Raw genomic sequence first — 20,204 nt, forward strand, 5'->3', positions numbered from 1 at the left:
ATTTGCTTCACCAAGTACTTTTCAAAGGGAAGAAGAGTTTCCAGATGAAAACTTCACACTTAAACCAAATTTCTTGCATTTAAAAACACCAGTGATGTTCTGTAGAAACTCCACTTGAGGTGCTTGCCTCCTCAGCAGCTCTTCGGCTAAATTACAGGCCTCTTCGTGCATAAGATTTCCCTGAGTCACCACAAGGCTGCAGATTCCTGGCAGTGCTGCATGTTGGAAATCTAGAGAAAAATAGGGATACCAAGAATCCCAGAGTGCAAACAAATACAGAATGTTCTGAAGGATGTTGGTAGTATGAGACCAAGATGAAGGTGAAAAGCTTTGGTTTGTGGAATAGTTGCAGCATCATGAATTTTCTGTGGAATCTAGCTTTAGATGGATGCCTGTAGGGTTGATCGCAGCCTGAACCTCTGATTAACCATCTGAGGCAAGCGATAAGCCAGATGTGGGAGCACAGGTGAAGGTAATTCAGCTGAGCTACCAGAAGGGGTGGAGCTGGACTCCGCCTCTCCCAGTTCCCATTTAAGAGCTGACTAGCACTAAGGCAGCATCTTTCTGGAGATTGTTCCTTTTGAAGTTCTTGTGGTGAGTCTTGACATTGATAAGCATCAATCTTGAAGGACTCAGAGTTGGTGAGTCCTTTTCCTTGGTTACCCTCTGGCTATTTTTTTCCAACTATATTTGTACTATTCCAACTGTACGTTATACTTGTATTATTTCAGCTGTACAATACTATACTTGTATTATTTCCACCATACAATGCCTGAATTAGTTGAACGCTGCTGGGAACATGCCTGGACTAGGGAAGACCCTCCCTTGGCTTTGCTAAGGGTTTTATGTGTGTCACACAGAGCAGAGCTGGCTCCACAAGACATCCAATAAGGCATCCAATCGTTCCATCCCTGGAGCCTCTGGAATGTGCCTGGTTACAGGTTGGTTCTGAGTAGCAGTGGAGCCCCTGGCCTGCTCATCATCAGAACTGATGTTAGGAACAGTTGTCTCATATAAACCTCTGCCCAGACAGGAACTGTTGTGAATGATGGAGAACTTCAAAAACTATTCAGAAATGAAGAGAACTTCATGCTACTGTGTGATTTCTTGACATAAATGATGTACAAGTTCCATAAACAGGAAACAAATGTAGGCTGGACACAACAGACATTAGAAGAGGCATCCCCAAGGGGAAATGGTGCGAACTGAGACTTAGTTCAGAGACACTTAACTTGTTTTCAAATGTAAAATACCTACTTGTGAGTACTCCAATGGGACCTTTCTTGAGAGCTGCAAGAACAAGATTTAATGTTGTTCTTGTGGTAAATGTGAAACAGGAAGCTGTTTTCTAGCAGGTTATGTGTTAAATGCTGAAATCTAAGAGCCAGCCAGCATTCCTTACCACCCTTCTTCATACCAGAAGGACTTGGATGAAGCTGTTGTATTATTTCACCAAGTACCTGGTCACCCAAAGCAACCCCCCACTGCATTGCAGTGCCTGTAACACACCCTTGGCTGAGCACGAGTGTCTCTGTCCTTGCTGTCCATCACAGTCGTGCTACTGTGCCACAGAGAACTGCCCAGTGCCGAGGACTCCTCACTACACTGTGGCCAGCAGCAGTTGTGAACAGAAGAAACTGTTCTAGGAAGACCCAGGTAAATGACCCAAAGCCAAGCACCTCTGTGTGCTCTGGCTTCTCCAGCACATCTTACAGCGGGGCTGAGAAGGCAGAAGAAGCTCAGGACTCAGAATAACCAGTTCTTTTAATTACCAAACCAACTTGTTTACAAAGGAAAAAAGAAAAATTTGAAAATATTTAATTATACTGTAAAAACAAATTGTGCTATAAAGAGCTTTCTATAAAGAAAATGTTTACATTCAATAAACTTAAACATTGAGAACTTAAACAGGAAGAACTGAATAAACAACACATGGCAAGCGTTCTTTGTATCTCTTCTCATGCTCTCGGAAACGTGTGTGCAGAAGTGAGAAGAACTGGTGTAAGTAAGTGTGGAGTTGGGTACGTGGGGTCACAGGGGAAGTTCTACAGATTTCAATTGTACACTGCAGACAGACCCGTGTAACTGATGTAATGCATTACAGCTGCAGCAGCTCATTGCTCTGCACGCAGTGAATTACTGCACTTGAGTAATTACTGCTTTCCTTTAAACTGTGAAGGTTTTTGGAGTTCCTTTCTATCTGGTGTGTGACTGTACATCTCAAGTAGCTTTTTGTCTTGTGGTTGTGGTTTCTGTTCCCTGTGTATCCAAGCGCTATTTATTGCTTCTTTCTATGGTGCGCTTTTAGATGCCAAACAGTAAAAGTTTGGTTTTTAAGCCTTACCTGCCACAATAACCAGCTGTATAAATAAATACAGTGATATTATTTCTTGCTGTGTTGCTTTGTACATTAGTAATAAAATAGCAAAGCCCTAATGCAGACGTGAGCGCCTTACCTAGCCAGGTACCTGCAGCAAGGTGTCACTGGACAGCTCATGTCTCAGAGTGAAGACTGTGAAAGTAGCAGGAGAGAGGAAGTTCTGGATCTCAGAACTGCGGACTGAAGGCTGTTCTGACACTGACTGAAACTGTCTCATATCGTTCATATGGGAGGGGGCTGCATTTCATCTCTTCCTGTGAGGGGCGGTGGGGAGCCAGACCTGAGCCTTTCAGCAGTCACTTGCATAGCAGGAAACTGCTGGGCCATCTGAGGAAGGAACAGGTGCTTTGGCTCAATGCGTTTCTGCAGCTCAAAATAAAACGTGCATCACGGCTACACACACACACACACAAAAAAAAAACAAATTCCAGAGAAATAACAGCATGCTCCATTCCTAAAGCAACAGGGTTGTGTCATTTAAAATAGTGCACTTGGGATGAAGTGCAGAGGAGTCCTTACTTTCTGCTCATTCTTTTGTGCAGTGATGCATTTACAACAGAGCTGGACTATTTAAAAACTCAAACCTTCCGGTCTTTAAAACATATCTAACAATGACATAGTCATTAAATTTCTTTAGAGTAAATTTGCCTTGAAAGCAAATGGAATGCGGTGAAATATGGAAAAATATATATATATATAATATTTTAAAAAAAGAAAAATCAATGCATTATTTTGTGTTAGGAGAAAAATATTTTATGTGAAAGAGGGTAAGAAACCTAAATCTTTTGAGCAAGTTGAATAAAACATTAATGTTGGGTGAGTCTGAACTGGAGTGCCCACGTGCAGTTTGTTCCTAGTTGGTCCTTTTGAAATGTTCATTTAATTTTGTAGCAAAATGTTTTATTTTCAGAAGTTTGAACCCTGTGAGTTAATGGACATTTGACCCTTCTGAAGATACCAGCTTTTCTTCCCAATGCTTTAAGTATGAGTTATTTCTTTTTTCCAACACCATAAAAATGAGCTTTGAAGGTACAGCACCCAAATGCTTCTTCATGGGCACAAGTCTTTGAGCTGATTGATCTATATATTAAAAAAACTCTAAAGTTTTACCATGAGATTTGCACGGTAGCATTCTGAAAGAGAAAGCAGAAGGGTGAGTTATTCCTTGGTAAAGCTGTATGTGCCTGTTTCAGCCTAGTGCTGGCTCAATGGTTATAGCTTTGTAATATGTTTGTATCTAACTGAAAAGACTGGTAGAGCTCATCAGTGTGGACACCGTCGGTGTCATAGAACTGGTTATCTGTAAGGGTAAGGCTGTTCTGATGGTTCTGGAGAGAGTTGGTTGATAGTCTTGACTCACTTAAAATGTCTTGGTCTAGAAAGCTGCTATAAATGGCTGTATCAGCTAAATTTGGTTGTGAACTGAAGGGGGTGCTGCCAGGGGCTGCCACAGGTGGACACGCTGCAGGCACCTGATGGAGCTGCTGCCTGTGGTTGCTTACATTTAACACCTGAGTATACTTTTCAAAGTTGAGACTGGTGCAGTTCATGTCATTGGTCTCCATGTTCACGATGTTTGCTGCAGCGGCACCGGCCTGATGAGTGGCGTGGCCAATGCTGTTACTGGAAGCGCTCTGCATGTCTGCAGCTGACACCATCGCTGCTCCCATCCCATTCGTGCTGCCAAAATTCCTGTAAAAACTGGAATCCTTCTCATCAGGCCAGTTCAGCGGGTTATCGTGGAAAGCTGGGAGAGCGCTACTGCCCTGAGCACCGGGCTGAGGCACTTCTGCTGTGAAGGTGCTGTGCGGGTGCATGCTGAGCAGGCTGCTGGCTGAAGGGGAGGGGCTGTACAGCTGCTGCCAGCAGGAAGGAAGGCTGTCCTGCTTCCCAGGGCCAAGTGGTGCAGGCTGGGGGGGCATCTGGCCACATGAAGGGTACATCTGACTGGAGCTCGCCAGCATCAGTGTAGGTGAAAACATGTTTGGTTCTGTGAAAAAGAAAGATATCACTGCATTCTTATACTGGTTGTTATGTTAAATTACAAATGGTTAAAAAAAAAAAAGCAAAACCAATGCTATCTTAATGTGGTTACCTGTGGACCAGCACTTGCTTAAATGCTGTCCAGATACACTGTATTTCCAGACAGCTATGTGCCCTGATCCCCTTCTATGGGAACAGCCTATGTTTTAAATTAAGAACAGCAGGCTTACTTTGTATAGCCTGTACTATCATCTTACAGGAAGAAAACCCTGAGAAAATATTATAGTTTACAAGCAAAGACATGGGGAGGCCAAGAACTGAGCCTTATGTTTTGAAGGAAAGTGTCTGAACCTAGAGAAAAATCAGTACTTAACCAAAGCTACAGCACAGAATGGGCACTGAGGTGCTGGAGCAGGTTTAAAGAAGGGCAACAAGGCTGGGGAAGGGCTTGGAGAATATGCCCAATGAGAAGAAACTAAAGGAACTGGGGCTGTTTAGTCTGGGGAAGAAGAGGCTGAAGGGAGACCTTACTGCTCTCTTCAAATACCTGAAAGGTGCTTACAGCGAGAGTGGGGCTGGTCTCTTCTCACTGGTGACAGGATGAGGAGAAATGGCCTCAAGTTGTTCCTTGGGAATTTAGGTTGGATATCAGGAAAAACTTCTTTACAGAAAGGGTTGTTAAGCACTGGGATAGGCTCCCCAGGGAGGTGGTTGAGTCACCATCCCTGAATGTGTTTAAAAACCATTTGGATGTGGTGCTCAGGGACACGATTTAGTGGAGGGCTGTTAGGGTAGTATGGCTAGGATGTGGTTGGACTTGATGATCTTGATGTCTTTTCCAACCTGAGCAATTCTATGATTCTACATTTAAGTAGCAACTAAAGCAAGTAATCCTTAAAGAGGCTTTTAATATAGTTTTGATTTCATTAATCTTCATGTTGAAGGGACTACAGTGCTCGGCTGGGGAAAGAGAAAGTTCCAGCTGGGGAGTGAGAGACCAGTACTGCTGCTGCCTTGGGAATTTCAGTGCTCCCTCCTGAAAGTACCAGCCTTTCCCCTCAGCACTCAGACACTGTTTGATTCCAACTGGTGCTGTACTGGGACGTGTGAGCAGAAATTTACCTTTCTTAATCATCTTTCCTTCAGGGTTGACAGTGGGGATCGGAGCCGCTTTTGGCCTCTCTGTCACAGCTGATCCTGCAACAGAAGAAAGAATGAATCTACTTTGAATTTGCTTTTAAATAAAATGATTCATTGTAACTGTTAACTTCACTCAGACAGAAATAAAGGATGAGTATTTTCCTTACCACAGTCCTGTATGAGCTTTTGCCAAGCCAGTGTCGATCTTTGCCTTTTTGCTTTGTTACCATATGGATCTACAATGAAAGTGGGACAAAAAACTGTCTTAATTAAAACACCCTTAGAAATAATTTGTAAAGGGAAGTTTCTAGAACTTGACTAGTGCCTCCCTACTGTAGGAAAGTGTATTTAAAGAGAAATATTTGAGATATAGCTGTACTCTAAAAAAAATGAAGTAGTGTTGTTAACCAGAACTCTTGATATTTTCACTGAAAGAGAGAGCAAATTGGCTTTAGAAAAAACACCGAAATCAACATTGTAATAGTAGTATAGTTACTTTCTTTTTTACTCAGTAATTTACTGTTCGTTGTCAACAAGAATTCTGCACTGAAAATAACCTTTAAGAAACCCAACTAATGGGAACCATACCTTTTTCATCTGGTAGGTATCTGAAATCCATTGGTTCACTGACTTCCTGGTCTGAAGGTCTTCGTAACTGCATCTTCACCGTGATGGGTTCTGTGATGTCTCTGAGGAACGGCGGCGTTCTGAACACTATTGCGACCTGGCGATGAACATCAGCTTGGGAGAAGGAGCCTTTGGCCTCCCAGTTGTCCAAGACAAATCTGACTTCTATGTCATCTGGTTCATTAGAAACAGAAGATGCTCGTTAAGCTGAAGGAAACTAAAAACTTCCAGCAGAAAAGGTGGGAAGGGGAACCAAGAAAGGAGACAGACTCAGAAGTCAGAGGCAAATTAAATGGGTTGACTTTAAGGCACAGAGCATTTTTTCAGAGGCATTTAGAGCTCCTGAACCTGAAATTGATTATACTCAGCTAAAAGCAGATCGCTTACATAGGAGCACAGTGAAGAGTTTCAGTTCCTCAGCTAGAAAGTGAAGCGTTAGCCATGTGGAGTAAGGGAGGAAGTCCTAGATAGGGTTACCTTTTTGGACTTTGTCACACAGGAGAAAAATTTCATCTCCTCCCTTTACGCTTCCACAGTTTTTATTCACACGGCAAATTCTCAGTTCTGCTGTGTTGGGAGCTCCTGGAAACAAACAGGAGAATTTGATCACAAATAATCAGTGTAACTTTATGGCTATTGAAGGGGAGGTGTTGGGAATTAAGGTGTACATAAAGGGAACACAGCAGCTGGAGGAGTAGGGCACTGTCCTTAATCCACACCAAAAATGTCAGTCCACCTTCCTTCCCTTTATGGGTGGGACGTGACACTCCCTAACTGTCCTAGAATAGCCTCCAATGCTGCAGTGTAGGCCCTGTCTGGCTCCCTGCTCCACACGCAGAGATGAAACACAGAACTCAAGTTGTCACACTCAAAGAATGGAAACACTACTTTGGAAGGTCACGTTAAGTCAATCCTTGCCTGACTTTACATGGCACTGTGTAGGCAACCTGCAGCACCACATGGGCTGTGTTCAGAACGGAGCTCCTGGGAACCTTGGGCCAGACCCCAGGGATATCGTTACTGCCTCCACTATTACCATCATTGCCATCAACAGAAGTGGGTGCTACAGCCTCACTGACTACACAACACTTCATTCACTGTAATGTATGTAAGGAGAAGTTTAATTTACCTTGGTTTCACTTCTGAATGCTTAAAGGGCACTCTATGCTTTCTAACAGCTGTTAGGGAAGGTGTTCTAACCTGTGGTTTGCTGCTGTTGTTTTGTTTGTTTGTTTTTTCTGTTAACTCTTGTAGTGGAGTCCAGAAGGGAAAAGAAACCCCAGCACAAGCAGACACCCCACTGCCGTCAGCCTGAGCACTGGGCAGGAGCAGTGAGGTGGGTGTGAGCCCCAGGGGGATGCGGCTGTGGGGCCACCCTACTCCCAACCCACCTCCCCATCTCCTCGGCTCCGCTCAGTTCCTGTTCCTCACCCCCAGACACCATGTGCTCAGCAACCAGGACACGGAAGAACAAACTTCTCACAGACAAACCACGCCGCTTCCAACAGCAGCAGCAGAACATGCTCTTCCCAACTGCTCTGAAACAGCAGAACAGTGAGCTGCTTTCTATGGCTTCCCAAGAGCACATGGAGATGGGTGTTAGAACACACAGAAAAGACTGGATTTAAAATTTGAATGCCATTTTCAGAGAAGCTCTAAATACGTTTTTGCTTCTGATCCAAAAAGGGCTGCAAAAGCTTGAAGTAACAACACAGGATTCCCAATCCCATCCCCTTGTACTGCACATCTTTATTACCTCTCTGAAGTGGGAACCTGACCTCACTCAGCATCCTAGGACAGAGCTGACTTACAAAGGCTTTATTTCTCGATTCCTTATTTTTGTAAAGAAATTCTGCTCGTTTCAAACAAAAGCAGCGTAACTTCTGTGATCCTGTGGTTGCAATTATGCACTGTTTTATTTATGCCGCTGCTATACTACGTGGAGGATTTTAGATACCTACAGTGAATCAGAACCTGCCCACATATACCCACATTAAAACCCAAGCTTCCTCTCCACGCAGCTGCCATTTCAGCAGCTTAGCAAAGAATGACGTCAACACAGATGACTAATGGTGATTTGGCATTTTTCTAAGTGACATCTGAGATGTAGCTACAAATCTTGTGTATTGACTCTGTGTCAAGCCAAGTTGTTACAAGTGCTCTCAGCCAATTTCAACTTCCAGCTAATCTGAGAAATACAAAAAACGCCCAAGTTAATATCAAACATTTTCATAAAATAAAAGACAGAGGGTGGTGATTAATGGTTCTGTGTCCAGGTGGAGGCCAGTAATGAGCGGTGTCCCCCAGGTGTCTGTTTTGGGACCAGTGCTCTTTAACATCTTCATCAATGACATGGATGGTGGAATTGAGTGCACCCTCAGCCAGCAGGTTTGCTGATGACACAGTGGAAGGAAGGGATTCCACTCAGAGAAACCTCTGAAGACTTGAAAGGTGGACCCCGGTGAATCTAATGAGGTTCAGCACAGAAAAATGCAGGGTGTTGCACTTGGACCAGAGGAATCCCAGGCACAGATACAGACTGGGAGGAGCAATCCTTGAGAGCAGCTCTGCAGAGAAGGACCTGGGGGTCCTGGTGGATGAAAAACTGACCGTGAGCCAGCAGTGTGCTCTTGTAGCTAGGAAAGCAAATGGTACATGGGGTTCCATCAGCAGAGGGGTGGTCAGCAGGGATAGGGAGGTGACTGTCCCTCTCTACTCTGCTCTTGTGAGGCCCCATCTGAAGTACTGTGTGCAAGTCTGGAGCCCTCAGTACAAGAAAGACAGAGCTGTTGGAGCGGGTCCAGAGGAGTGCCACAGAGATATTTAGAGGGCTGGAGCACCTCCCCTATGAGGACAGGCTGAGGGAGCTGGGCTTGTTCAGCCTGGAGAAAAGAAGGCTGTGGGGTGACCTCATTGCAGACTTTCAGTACCTGAAGGGAACCTATAAACGGGAGGGGAGTCAACTCTTTGAAAGGGCTGATAATAGCAGTACAAGGGTAAATGGTTTTACACTGAAGGAGAAAAGATTTAGGTTAGATGTCAGGGGAAATTTCTTTACTATGAGAGTGGTGAGCTTCTGGAACAGCTGTCCAGAGAGGCTGTGGATGCTCCATCCACCTCTGAGGGTGTTCAAGGCCAGGTTGGATGGGGCCCTGGGCAGCCCTTAGATACAGAGGTTGGTAGCCCTGCCTCTGGCAGGGGGGCATTGGAGCTCAATGATCCTTGGGGTTCCTTCCAACCCAAGCTATTCTATGATTCTATGATAATGGTTATATGCACATCACTGAAATTCTGCAAGTATCTCTTGAGAACTGCCCTTCAGAGAGCCCTAACGAGTCAAAGACAGGACTTCTCAACAGTAGAAACAGACAACATATCCATCTTATGGCAGCCATCTATCTCATTACCATTTTAATTGTTTGGCATGCCAGAAGCAAGCTCATCCTTGCAGCCATCACTGTGTATGTAAACAAGGGTGAATAAAGCACCATTGAGTTGGCTTGTGGCAGGAACAAACAATTCTACTCCAGCCTACCAGCACGTCACTCTGAAATCGTCTTAGGGGCGTGCCGACTATCTTGCTATGTGTGTTAAGAGTGTATCAAACAATCTCAAACCAGCAAAGTGCCCCAGAGGGCTGGCAAAAAGCTCAAAGCCTCAGAATCTGTCCTGGTGCGAGGGGGGAGCACATTTGACTGAGTCATTACTTACTGTTGTCATAGATTGGGTTGGAAATCAAAGGAGGAAGAGCTAACGTGTAGTTGCCGTGTTCATCAGGGAGGAAAGCTTGGAAACAGAGGCGGACAACGTTGAGATCGTACTCATCGATGTTGTGCAGCTGTTCTTCAGGCACTAAATAGCAAAAGGAAATACAAGACTGAGAAATAGTGTTCAAAAACAACAGCAATTCTTTAACAGTCTGGTGTTGTCTCCACCAGTAAAAAGCAAACTGCCAAATTTCTGTTTGTTGCCAAAGCAAAGAAAGTGCGTCCACATCATTCTCTAGTGCTATGCATGAATAAATTCCTTGTATACAAAAAACACCACAAAAAATAAGGACCTTAACACTTTTCCTTGGTCACACAAGGCTAAATCTGAAGCAAAAAACAAAAACTTCCCTTCTAAGAAGTCAGTCTTCTCCCCACCATCATATTTCTACGAAGGCTTTTCTCTGACCAGACCATCCCATGGGTGAGTCAAACAGTCTCAGCTCAGCTGCCCCCGAGCAGCTATGGCTGGAAGCAGGAAGGTGACCACACAGCACAAAGCAGACAGTCACACCAACCAGGATACCGCCACCTTTGCCTTCTCCCTCTCTTCCTAATCATAAACTTGTTCCTTGTCCTCCTTGCTTACTAGTTTCCTCACCTTGCCTCCCAGACCAGTTTCATGTATTTGCAGTCATTCGCTGGACACATCTCTTACTTGTGCACGATATTTAATAAAGGAATGCCCCTGGCAAAGAGAAATCCTTCAGTACAAAGGAGTCCTAGGATCTAGCTAAAAATTTTCAGCAAGTGAGAGATTTCTGCTATGTAATAACAATTATTTTCCTCTAGAAACTGAGATGGAAAATAATTCAGTTCTTGGGACAAGAACGAAGCTTACACAATACACACTATCTACACTTCCCAGCAAAACCAGTATCACTTTTGAACCTGGGTACAGCAATTAGTGGTGTCTTTATGATATACTTCTCTAATCCAACAAGCAAACCCTTGCTGGAAACAAACTGTTTCCTCACAAATTAATTTGAGTGTAAAACACAATAAATAACTCCAGCTCAGCAGATCATGAGTTCATTTATTTTAATTTCAGAACACAGGGCCCAGGATATCATCATCAAACATTTAATGCATCCAATCCTAGCTTCATGGCTAACTGGCAGAATCAACACTATCTGAAATCAATGCTTTTCTTTAAGGTCCAGCATTAAACTATTGTGCTAACATTCAACGGTAGCAAAATGACTCTTATTTGATCTCACTTCAGTAAAGCACTAGTAATTAAAATCACTGGGAGTAGTTCTCTTCCAAAGTTGTTCAACACAGCAGTTCAGCTCAGTCAGACTGTAACTGCCTAAAGCGAATGCACACCAAGTCAGCAGATCACAGCCTCTGAAGTTCACTCCCTCCCCAGCCCTTTCAAAGGCCTCTTGCAAGAATAAAAAAGTGAAATGCACTTGCGATAAGAAGCGTGTGGATCACGTTGTACTGATTAGACTGCAATGCTCTGACCTTTAGAATTTATCACCGGGTTGGTCTCCACCCTGCCATGAGTGGGATTCCACATCACCCACTCAAGTGATTTCTTCCTTTCACCTTTTGATAGCATGAAACAACCAATGCTCTGAGCTCAGAATACTTTCCACTGGCATTTTTAGTCTTGTGTTCTGAATATCTCCATTTCTCACAGTCTCTATAGTAAAAAGAAATCAAATCACCTTTCTGCTTTACCAGCCTGCCATTGTCTTAAGACAAATCCAGTCAGTTCAAAACTAAGCAGCAGCTTTGAATGTAGTCCCAGAAATGCCAGGACTCAGGGAAGCTGTCAGTATGAACTCTGCAGGCTGCTGGTCGTCTCTATTACCAGATATGCAGAGTGAAGTTCCCACAGCAGCACAGCACCACTGGGAACACTGGGGGCAGAACACTGAACATATGCAGCTTCCTCCAGAAAGCCTGTGACTCTGTACTGACACAGCATGTGTGACGTTCACTTCCTGTCATTCTCTTAATCTTCCCCCTTCAAACTAACGCTGAAGCTCTAATAACTTGACTCCACAGCATTTGCTCTCAAGGATGCTGCAGACAAGCCTATTCCTGGTGGAGGCTCTGGTGGTTTCTCCCTTCAGGTGCTCAGCTGCTGGCTGTTGGAGAAGGGGGCCAAAACACACCTGATGGTGACTTGATGGTTAAAACTACACTTCAGAATATCTTCACGTTTGGACAAGTTACTAGGTAGTTAAAATGAGGTTTCTGAGCCTCGACACTGCTGAAATAGTTAATAACTCATGTCATATCCCAACTGCCTCTTGATACAGTCTGATTGGGGTGGGGGGGGGGGAGTGTGTTCTTTATATTGCAGCTTGCACAAGGTATTATCAAAAGTTTAATGTTAATTTGCTCCCAGCAGCTCAGATGACTCTGATCCACACTTAAACACTGTGCCAGTAAGCAATTAGCTTGCAGGGATACACAGGTTTAATGGCCTGTGTTAGTGAATTTTACTAGCCATTGCTGAGCCACAGAGCCTCAGCTATAGTCAAACATCAAACCTCTTAAAAATGAAATTAAGTTCCCAACAAATCCGTTTGACTGCTTGATACAGGAAAGGTACAACGTCCCCAAAATTTAAAGATATAGAATCATTAAGATTGGGAAAGACCTCTAAGACCATCAGGTCTAACCATCAACCCATCAGCACATCACTAAACCATGTCCTTACATATCATCTCTAAGTTTCTTAATGCAATCAGAGGCCGTGACTCCAGCACCTCCCTGGGCAGCCTGTTCCAGTGCCTCATCGCTCATTTCTGAGAAGAAATATTTTCTAATATCCAACCTGAATCTCCCCTGGTGCAACCTGAGGCCATCCCTTCTCACCTTCTCACTCATTACCTGGGAGAAAAGGCTGACTCCCACCTCACAACAATCTCCTTTTAAGTTGTAGAGAGCAGTGAGGTCTTCCCCAGGCCCCTTCTTCTCCACATCGAACAACCCCAGTTGTCTCAGCCCATCACACTTGTGCTCTGGGGCGTCAATGTCTTTCTTGTTATGAGGGGCCCAACACTGAACACAGCACTTGAGGTGTGGCCTCACCAGTGCTGGTACAGAAGGACAAGCACCTCCTCAGCCTTGCAAGACCCGGCTCTTGATCCTGCTGAAGCTGATGCAGCTGGCCTCAGCCAATTAGTTGAGCCTGTCAAGATCCCTTCATAGGACCTGCCTGGTGGAAAGGACCATCAAGCATGTAATTTGAAAGCTCACTGAGGGTGCAATAAATTCTCTCGTCCAGGTCATCAATAAAGACGTTAAACAGGACTATAAACAGATTTACTGTAAGCATGCGAATTAAGAGCCATGCGTTCTGATGCAATACAAAGAACTGTTCTTATAAATGACTTCATAGAAACCATAAAAAACCTGCAATTCAATAGAGGAAGTGCTCAGTCAAGACTGATTCCTCCTGGGCTATTTCTGCTCAGATGAGAAGAACATAACTGAGAAAAAAAAAGGAGAACAAGACAGCTGTGACTCCATCTTGTGATGACACACTTAAAAATACAGAGGCTAAATTCCACGCTTATATAAAGATGCACACAGCTTTCATCAATTTCAAAACATATTTTGTTCACGCCTAAAAGATAATCATCCAAACAAAATAAAATGTTGTTATTTTTAATGAACGTCTAATTCTGCTCCCTCTGAAGTCTATTTGAGAGTAACCACTGACTTGACCATATGCTGCCTTACATCTTGAGAATATTAAAAACAAACAAGAGCGAGGCAGACAAACACACTGACTAATGCCTGGAGTATGGCTATACAGAGGATGGTCGTGCCATCCAGTGTTATTTCATTAACTTTCGCACCAAAGGAGAATGGACAGCAGTAAACCAGACAAAACAACATTTATTAAACCTAAGAAATGCTGCTGAAGATTTGTGGAACAAACGTCACACATGTAGCTCCACTGAAATCAGTGGCACTACACTAGTCTAGTAGAATGACTGCACAATGCAGCATGTTTAGAACAGACACAGCAGAAAAGGCTCAAACACAGCACATGGATGAAAGGAAGTACTGTGCTTTTGGCAGGAGCTCAGCATCCTCTTCTGACTTCTAGCTGTGTAGTACCACACCTTATTACCTTGGTATGAACCCACAAAAGAGCTGCGGTCCAACCTACAATCTAGGCTTGTTTCAGTGATGGCTCTACCTAATAAAAAAATACCCTTAATCTGGTAAAAATTCATTTTCTGTAGTTACCCACGCAAACAGAAGTGAATGAAATAATGCTTGTGAATACAGCTATTTTACAGGGGGAGTGAACACTTTCAAAATGATTGCTTCACAACTCAAACACACTGAAACAAAAACAATAATATTAAGAAGATTTGAAAAGAAATGAAACCATCTAAGTTAATTAGGGGGCTCGATACCAAAAAACCACAACCAGCACCATCATAAAAGAAAGCTGACATCACTCACCAAGATTCTGGCATCAGGATTTATAAAACAGTATCCAGAAACACAGGCAAACCTGGGCAGAACTGCCCGTCCAACCAGCAACGCGCTACAATAACTAGCAGATCCTTTCTTTACGTATCTATGTACAGCTCCTCTGGGAGATAACATGAATCGCCAACCTAAAAAATCATTACCTTTAAGATGATTCTTTTACTCGTATCTAATAGCACAAAAAGAAACCAAAACAGCCCCTCTACGAGCACAAAAGCAGCCCTGTGCAAGTCATGAACTCCTTCCAACCCAGCTGGCTAACCCAAGCAGCTCATGCAACACCAGAGCTAGGGCCGTCCCGGACTCAGATATCTTTGTTGCTGAAATCAAGATGACTCACTGGGTTTCTGCTGATTAAGAAAAGAACTTGTGTCTGCTTCTGTAGAGCAACACTGAGGACTTCAGGGTCCAACTCACCAGTATGCAATTCCAAATTCTGGCACAAAATTTCAGACAACAACAGCTTCAGGCCTCCTGCTTATTGATCTCCAGTGCTTCTCATTGTTTTAAGAGTCTTCAGCATCCAGACAGACCAGTAAAGTACCATTTACCCAGTGAAATTACTAGAGAATAAAGATTCTGGTGTTTACTCATGAGGTGATGTGCTACAGAGAAAGTGAAAGTTTATTTTGAACACTGAAGAGAAATGATGTGTTTGGTTTTGAACTAAAATACCATAACTGCTTGAACAGGAGATTCTTCTTGTACAGCTTCTAGACTAATGGTGCCGGAAGCTTCTGCAGTGGGCGGAGATGGAAGCACTGCAGCAACTAAATCTAACTTACATGGAAACTTCCAGGGCAAATGACACGGTGTGACACATTTAGAGAGGGCAGCGCTGAGAACACCAGTTCAAACTGCAGGGGGACATCTTGTGACCTTCACTTCTCAAATGGGGGCTGCGGGGGAGTATGAGCAACGCCAGAGCTCAGCCAAGGTGAATGACCTCCTGCAAACGAAAGTACTTCACCACAGAGACTGCTCAGGAACTAACATCATTAATAATCACGATGAGCTGCATTCTGCCTTTTTTCTTACACACACAGTGATTTTTAATTTAGAGATACGCAGGGAGCTGAGTTTCATTTCAAAGGTGGCCTACTCCAAACGAACCACAGCCACATCAGTACAAAAGGAAGAGTAGAGAGTCTTGATGTACTATTTAACACTTGCCGGCAAAAGTTCTTTTCTTTGCACCTGGACTTCACCAACTGGATACACAGCATTAGGTGACAGGCCAAGCTGTTTAGCGACATGTTTGGGGGCACAGCAGCATCTGCACCTTGCCAAGTAGGGAACAACAGGAGAAAAGGGCTGTGGTAGAACTGCTGGTCAATGCATGCCCAGTCTGTACCTCTGTGATGAACACGGAGGTAAGTTTCAACCAGCTCCACAGGAAAAGTACGTAATTATGAAGAGAATACACACCTGCAGCACAGGAGAGGGCACAAATGACTGAAATTCAGATGATAACCAACAGCCAAATTCCCATACTACTGTGGTTATGTCTTACACATGCATCTTTCAGGCTGATTTAGTGTAAGGGAGGAGCATTCTTTGTTTTAGAGAGGAAAGAAGCACAGAGAAAACAAATGCACTGGCTTGATTAAAAAAAGCCAAGGAGAAAAACAGAAATGAAAACATCTGAGTTTCAAAGTTTCATCCAAGCGCTACTTCCCCAAATCTGCTGTTTTTTTCTAAATCCACTCTAAGAGAGAATAAAACTGGAACAGATTTAGACAGAAACATACAGGGACTGCTGGGTGCAAGACATACTTTGCAGCAACTTTGTTTTTTTGTGGTGTTTTTTTTTTTACAGTATGGAAAAAAAACGTTTTTTTGTGCCTTTACTTCATAATTTTCAAAGAGAGGCTGTCCTTTAGGCTAATATACAAATTTCAGCATAAACAGCAAGAAATACTGTGTGAGGGACAGAAGAACTTTCCAAAGGGAAAGCTACGGTGATGTGATGATCAGGACATTTAGCCTAAGTGGATCTGCTGTGCAGCTCTTAAAAAGCTGGCTACTCTCACTCACCAGCACTTTCAACTTGAGAATCTGGTTGGGGTGGGGACAGAATTACGCACTTGTTTTAATTTAAGGACAGTATATTTAAATTTTTACACCTCAGACATTCCTTACAAAAGACTCTAACACTTTTTGCTTTTTCAAACCACTCCAAACTCACAAACCCTTGCTGGGAGTTGCCTTTTGTAGATGAGATGGGTGGTGCAACAAGCCGCAGCACACATAGGAACTGGGGGAACTTAGTCGACACAGGCAGGTGGTGTCAGAGCAGGGGGTCTCACCAGCACCGCTTGCAAGGGCCAGCAAGGAAGCTGCGGAGAGCTGTGCATGGGCAGGAAGTGAGTGCGACAGCGTGGGGACGAGCCCAGCATGGCACGGAGGCAGAGGCGTGCAGGGGGTGTCATGGAGACTGTGACGAGTACGAAGTGCACGCAGGGTCAGCTGCTCACAGGCGGAAAGGGGAAACAGCAAAAGGAAAGACTGCGGAGGCAAGAGGAGCTGAAATAGTTTTGGGGTGCATGGCAGGGCCTAAAAGTTAGCGAAACGGTTATTAGCAAGAGCAATTGCAAAGAAGCAGAAATCTTGCAGAAATGTCAAGTTCTCTCGAAGGACTTTCATGCTAGAAAAAGGCTGGTGCTCTGCAATGGCTCAACAAGTACAGTTTTCCCTTAAATTTAAAAAAAAACATATTTAGGTATTTTCCTCACTGATAATTAACTAAGGTTATTATTAAGTCAATTGTTGTCTCTACTTCACGTCACACCCACCCACAAAAGCTCTCAACTCAAGACCGGCTCTTCTTTTAATTTGAGTTGGCTGAACATCAGACAGTACATCGGAAGACAAGGATACAGCACAGCTCAGCCATTACTAAAAGAAAACACACACCCTAGAAAGCAGACGTGGACCAGCTCCACTGGAGGAGTAACTCCGCTCCTTCAAAGCTGTGCCATTTGCAGCAGCATCATGCCAAGAAACCCCCATTAGGCTGCTACTGTATGCAGTTTTCCTGGTGTGTTCGGGAGTAAGAGAGGAGATATTTCTACAATAGTTTAGCTTTTTAGAGGGCAAAAATGTATGTGATGTCGCTTTGTGACCAAGACAGATTGCAAACAGATCCAGTGATGGTATAGAAACAACAATTCTCTCAAACAAGGCCAACTCAGGAGCAGAAACCTGAGGAGGGGATCAACTGACTGGCATCATAGTGAACGCACACAGTTTGCACGGAAGATGCTGAAAGCATTAACAATGGACAAATACTGCCAACTAATAGTCGGGATTTCAGATTCAAACAGCCTTCCAGATACATTACAGAACAACTCCAATGTCACCAGATCCAGCTGGGTACAAGGCACTATCTGCAAACATCTCCTACCACCCAGTACAGGACTTTGGAGGTTGACATCAGTTGCCTCAAGAGTACAGATGAGAATGCCAGAGAAAGTTATTTTAAACATGCATCTTTACTGAGCAAGTTCCTCCTCCTGCTTGTTATATCCATGTGCTGCATGGTGCGGAAGAGGAATGACACCACTGGAGAATTTGCATTAGGTTCACACTCTCCCTTTGCCACCCCAGGCACCTGTAGCACTTTGGCTTCCCTGGAAGACAAAGGTCTCTTTACACAAGGATGTTTGGAACACAACCTCACAAATTACTTCTGCCTCTACAGCAAGTTTTCAGCCTACACAGTAAGTCCTACACATGCTGGTAAGCTGCAGACACGTTTTGTCTATTAAGAGGGTCAACCTTCTTCCTAAATGTGTACTGAGGTCTGGGATTGTTTGACTGTTTCAGAAGATGGAGGGGGAAAAAAACAAGCAAACAACAAAACAACTGGCCCACAAACACCCTGAAGTTTTCAGGTCCATGAAAATTCACCTGCCTAACACATCTCCCACAGAGCTGAAAGACACTAGTAATCTGCAGAACTTGATATTCATACAAGAAAGGAGTAGCACTAATTTGCAACCTGCTTCAAGGATGCACCTAACTCTGTGACTCTTCCCTAAACAGAAAAGTTGGATACTGTTCTGGAGGCAAATAAATAAATGCACAAAATAGGATGGACACAGTACAACCCATATTATCTTGGAGAATACAGTGATACTCGTCTGACCTTAAGAAAAAATTAAGAAAAGTCTATATATACAAGCTTAAATCTCACCAGGCGGCAAACATTACAGTGACTGCTGCCAATACAAACCTGCTTTGATCAACTAAGCACGCATAAAAATACTTCTGTCACTAATCCTGTTTTACCTTGGTCCTATGCCTCTCAGGGCTCGGCTCAGCATGGGATTGCTCTGCAGCTGCTAGAGGCAAACCCCATGGCAGCTCCGTCCATGCTGACTCATTACCAAGTGCAGTAAGGCAGCTACACGGGCTGGAGAATGTCAGCACCCCCCCTTAGCAGCACAAAGCCTGCAAGAGCAAGGGGCAGCCCTGAGCATCACCCACACCAGGAGCTCCCACTACCAAGACAGGGCTTCAGCCTCTTCTGCTGCTGGGCTACCAGCAGAAGGAAGCCCAGGATATGACCCAGTGCTGCCAGATTGTGACTGTCTCAAAAACGCATAGTGGATTTGGAGCTACATGCCAAACACAGCTACAATCTATTCTCTAATGATTCTAGTTGCACTCAGAGCCACTAGGAATAGAGCTCTGCGTAGTCACTAACGCTTCTCTGGTAAAACAGACCTATGTAAGAAGATTTTATCATGTTCTTTCAATTCACAACATCAATATAAAAACATAAGTCCATTTCTTATTTATTGCATAAAAGAAAGCAAGTTAAGAGGGCTGAACAAGGAGTTCTTAATTGTGTTGTCTGAAATCAACTTAGAGTAGGCTGACCCAAAGTAAAACAATGAACTGCTGTTTACACTGTGTGTTGAGGGACTGCAGTAATTTAAAAACATGCTGCTGTGTGCGTAAACTACCAGAACTAGAGCAATTGTACTGATGGACAAGACTGACTACAAACAGCTGCCCTGAAATAAAGACAATAATTTAAAACATTTCTGGTATTTAAGTACAACGTGCTTTTTTCTCCCCTTAAGATCAGGATTAAAGCATGGCATGTATTCTGAAGCGTGCTAGAAATCCTGCTCTTATCTCTCTAATGAGGGTCCTACATGAATTTAGCATGACTTCTGTGGGCATTAAAAAGCATCTGAAAAATCTCCAGGCTTTTGCCACACATAAGCATTAGCAATGCCTTATTTTCAGAGGCACTATTTGTACTTGAAATCAGAGAAGCACAGAAGAGTCTACACAGTCCTTTTTTTTTCGTTCTGTAATTACAGTAGATAAAGTCACTGCTGAAGCAAAACAGCTTCGAAGTAACTATGAATTTAGAGTTAGTCTGAATGACTTCATCTTATTTTAAATACATATTCAAAAACCGTGGGTTTTTAGGTGTTAAAAAAATCGCCTTTCTTGATCTGTAGAAGTTCAATATGTCAGTAAGCGATAATGGTGCCATGATTAAAACAGGTTATTTACTTAGCAATTACACTGCTTTGTGCATTAGCTTCAATAGGAGGAAGTCAAAAGGTCTGGCATGTGTTCTTTTCCTAGCACATATATGTTTTAGTTTTGAAACTCCTTCATACAATTACTGACATAAAACATGTAATTCTTCTTGTAGCTACAAGAAGCACAAGACACACATATCACCAGTTGAAGAATTTTGACAAGGACATGGAGAAATTGAAAGGTGTAGATTAAATTATTTCATTCTCTAGCCTATTTTAAAGCAGCTCCACCTTACCATATCAACTAAGAACAACAAGCCA

General features: G+C 43.5%; 1 protein-coding gene across 2 annotated transcripts in view; it reads right to left on the minus strand.

Moving 5' to 3' along the window:
• Positions 1 to 1,746: 1,746 nt before the first annotated feature.
• The window catches only part of REL (REL proto-oncogene, NF-kB subunit), a 37,066-nt gene continuing 18,608 nt past the window's right edge, over positions 1,747 to 20,204 (minus strand). For both annotated transcript variants that reach the window (XM_015856764.3, XM_015856762.3), the window contains exons 5-10: positions 9,842 to 9,982; positions 6,608 to 6,712; positions 6,092 to 6,304; positions 5,671 to 5,739; positions 5,486 to 5,560; positions 1,747 to 4,370 (exon numbers count right to left, since the gene is read on the minus strand). In XM_015856764.3, the coding sequence (XP_015712250.2) occupies positions 3,586 to 4,370; positions 5,486 to 5,560; positions 5,671 to 5,739; positions 6,092 to 6,304; positions 6,608 to 6,712; positions 9,842 to 9,982 (1,388 nt within the window). In that variant the 3' untranslated portion in view covers positions 1,747 to 3,585. The remainder of the gene's footprint in view (positions 4,371 to 5,485; positions 5,561 to 5,670; positions 5,740 to 6,091; positions 6,305 to 6,607; positions 6,713 to 9,841; positions 9,983 to 20,204) is intronic.

This window comes from Coturnix japonica, chromosome 3 (assembly GCF_054131305.1).
Source record: "Coturnix japonica strain WE chromosome 3, WE-NBRP24, whole genome shotgun sequence".
Lineage (NCBI taxonomy): Eukaryota > Metazoa > Chordata > Aves > Galliformes > Phasianidae > Coturnix > Coturnix japonica.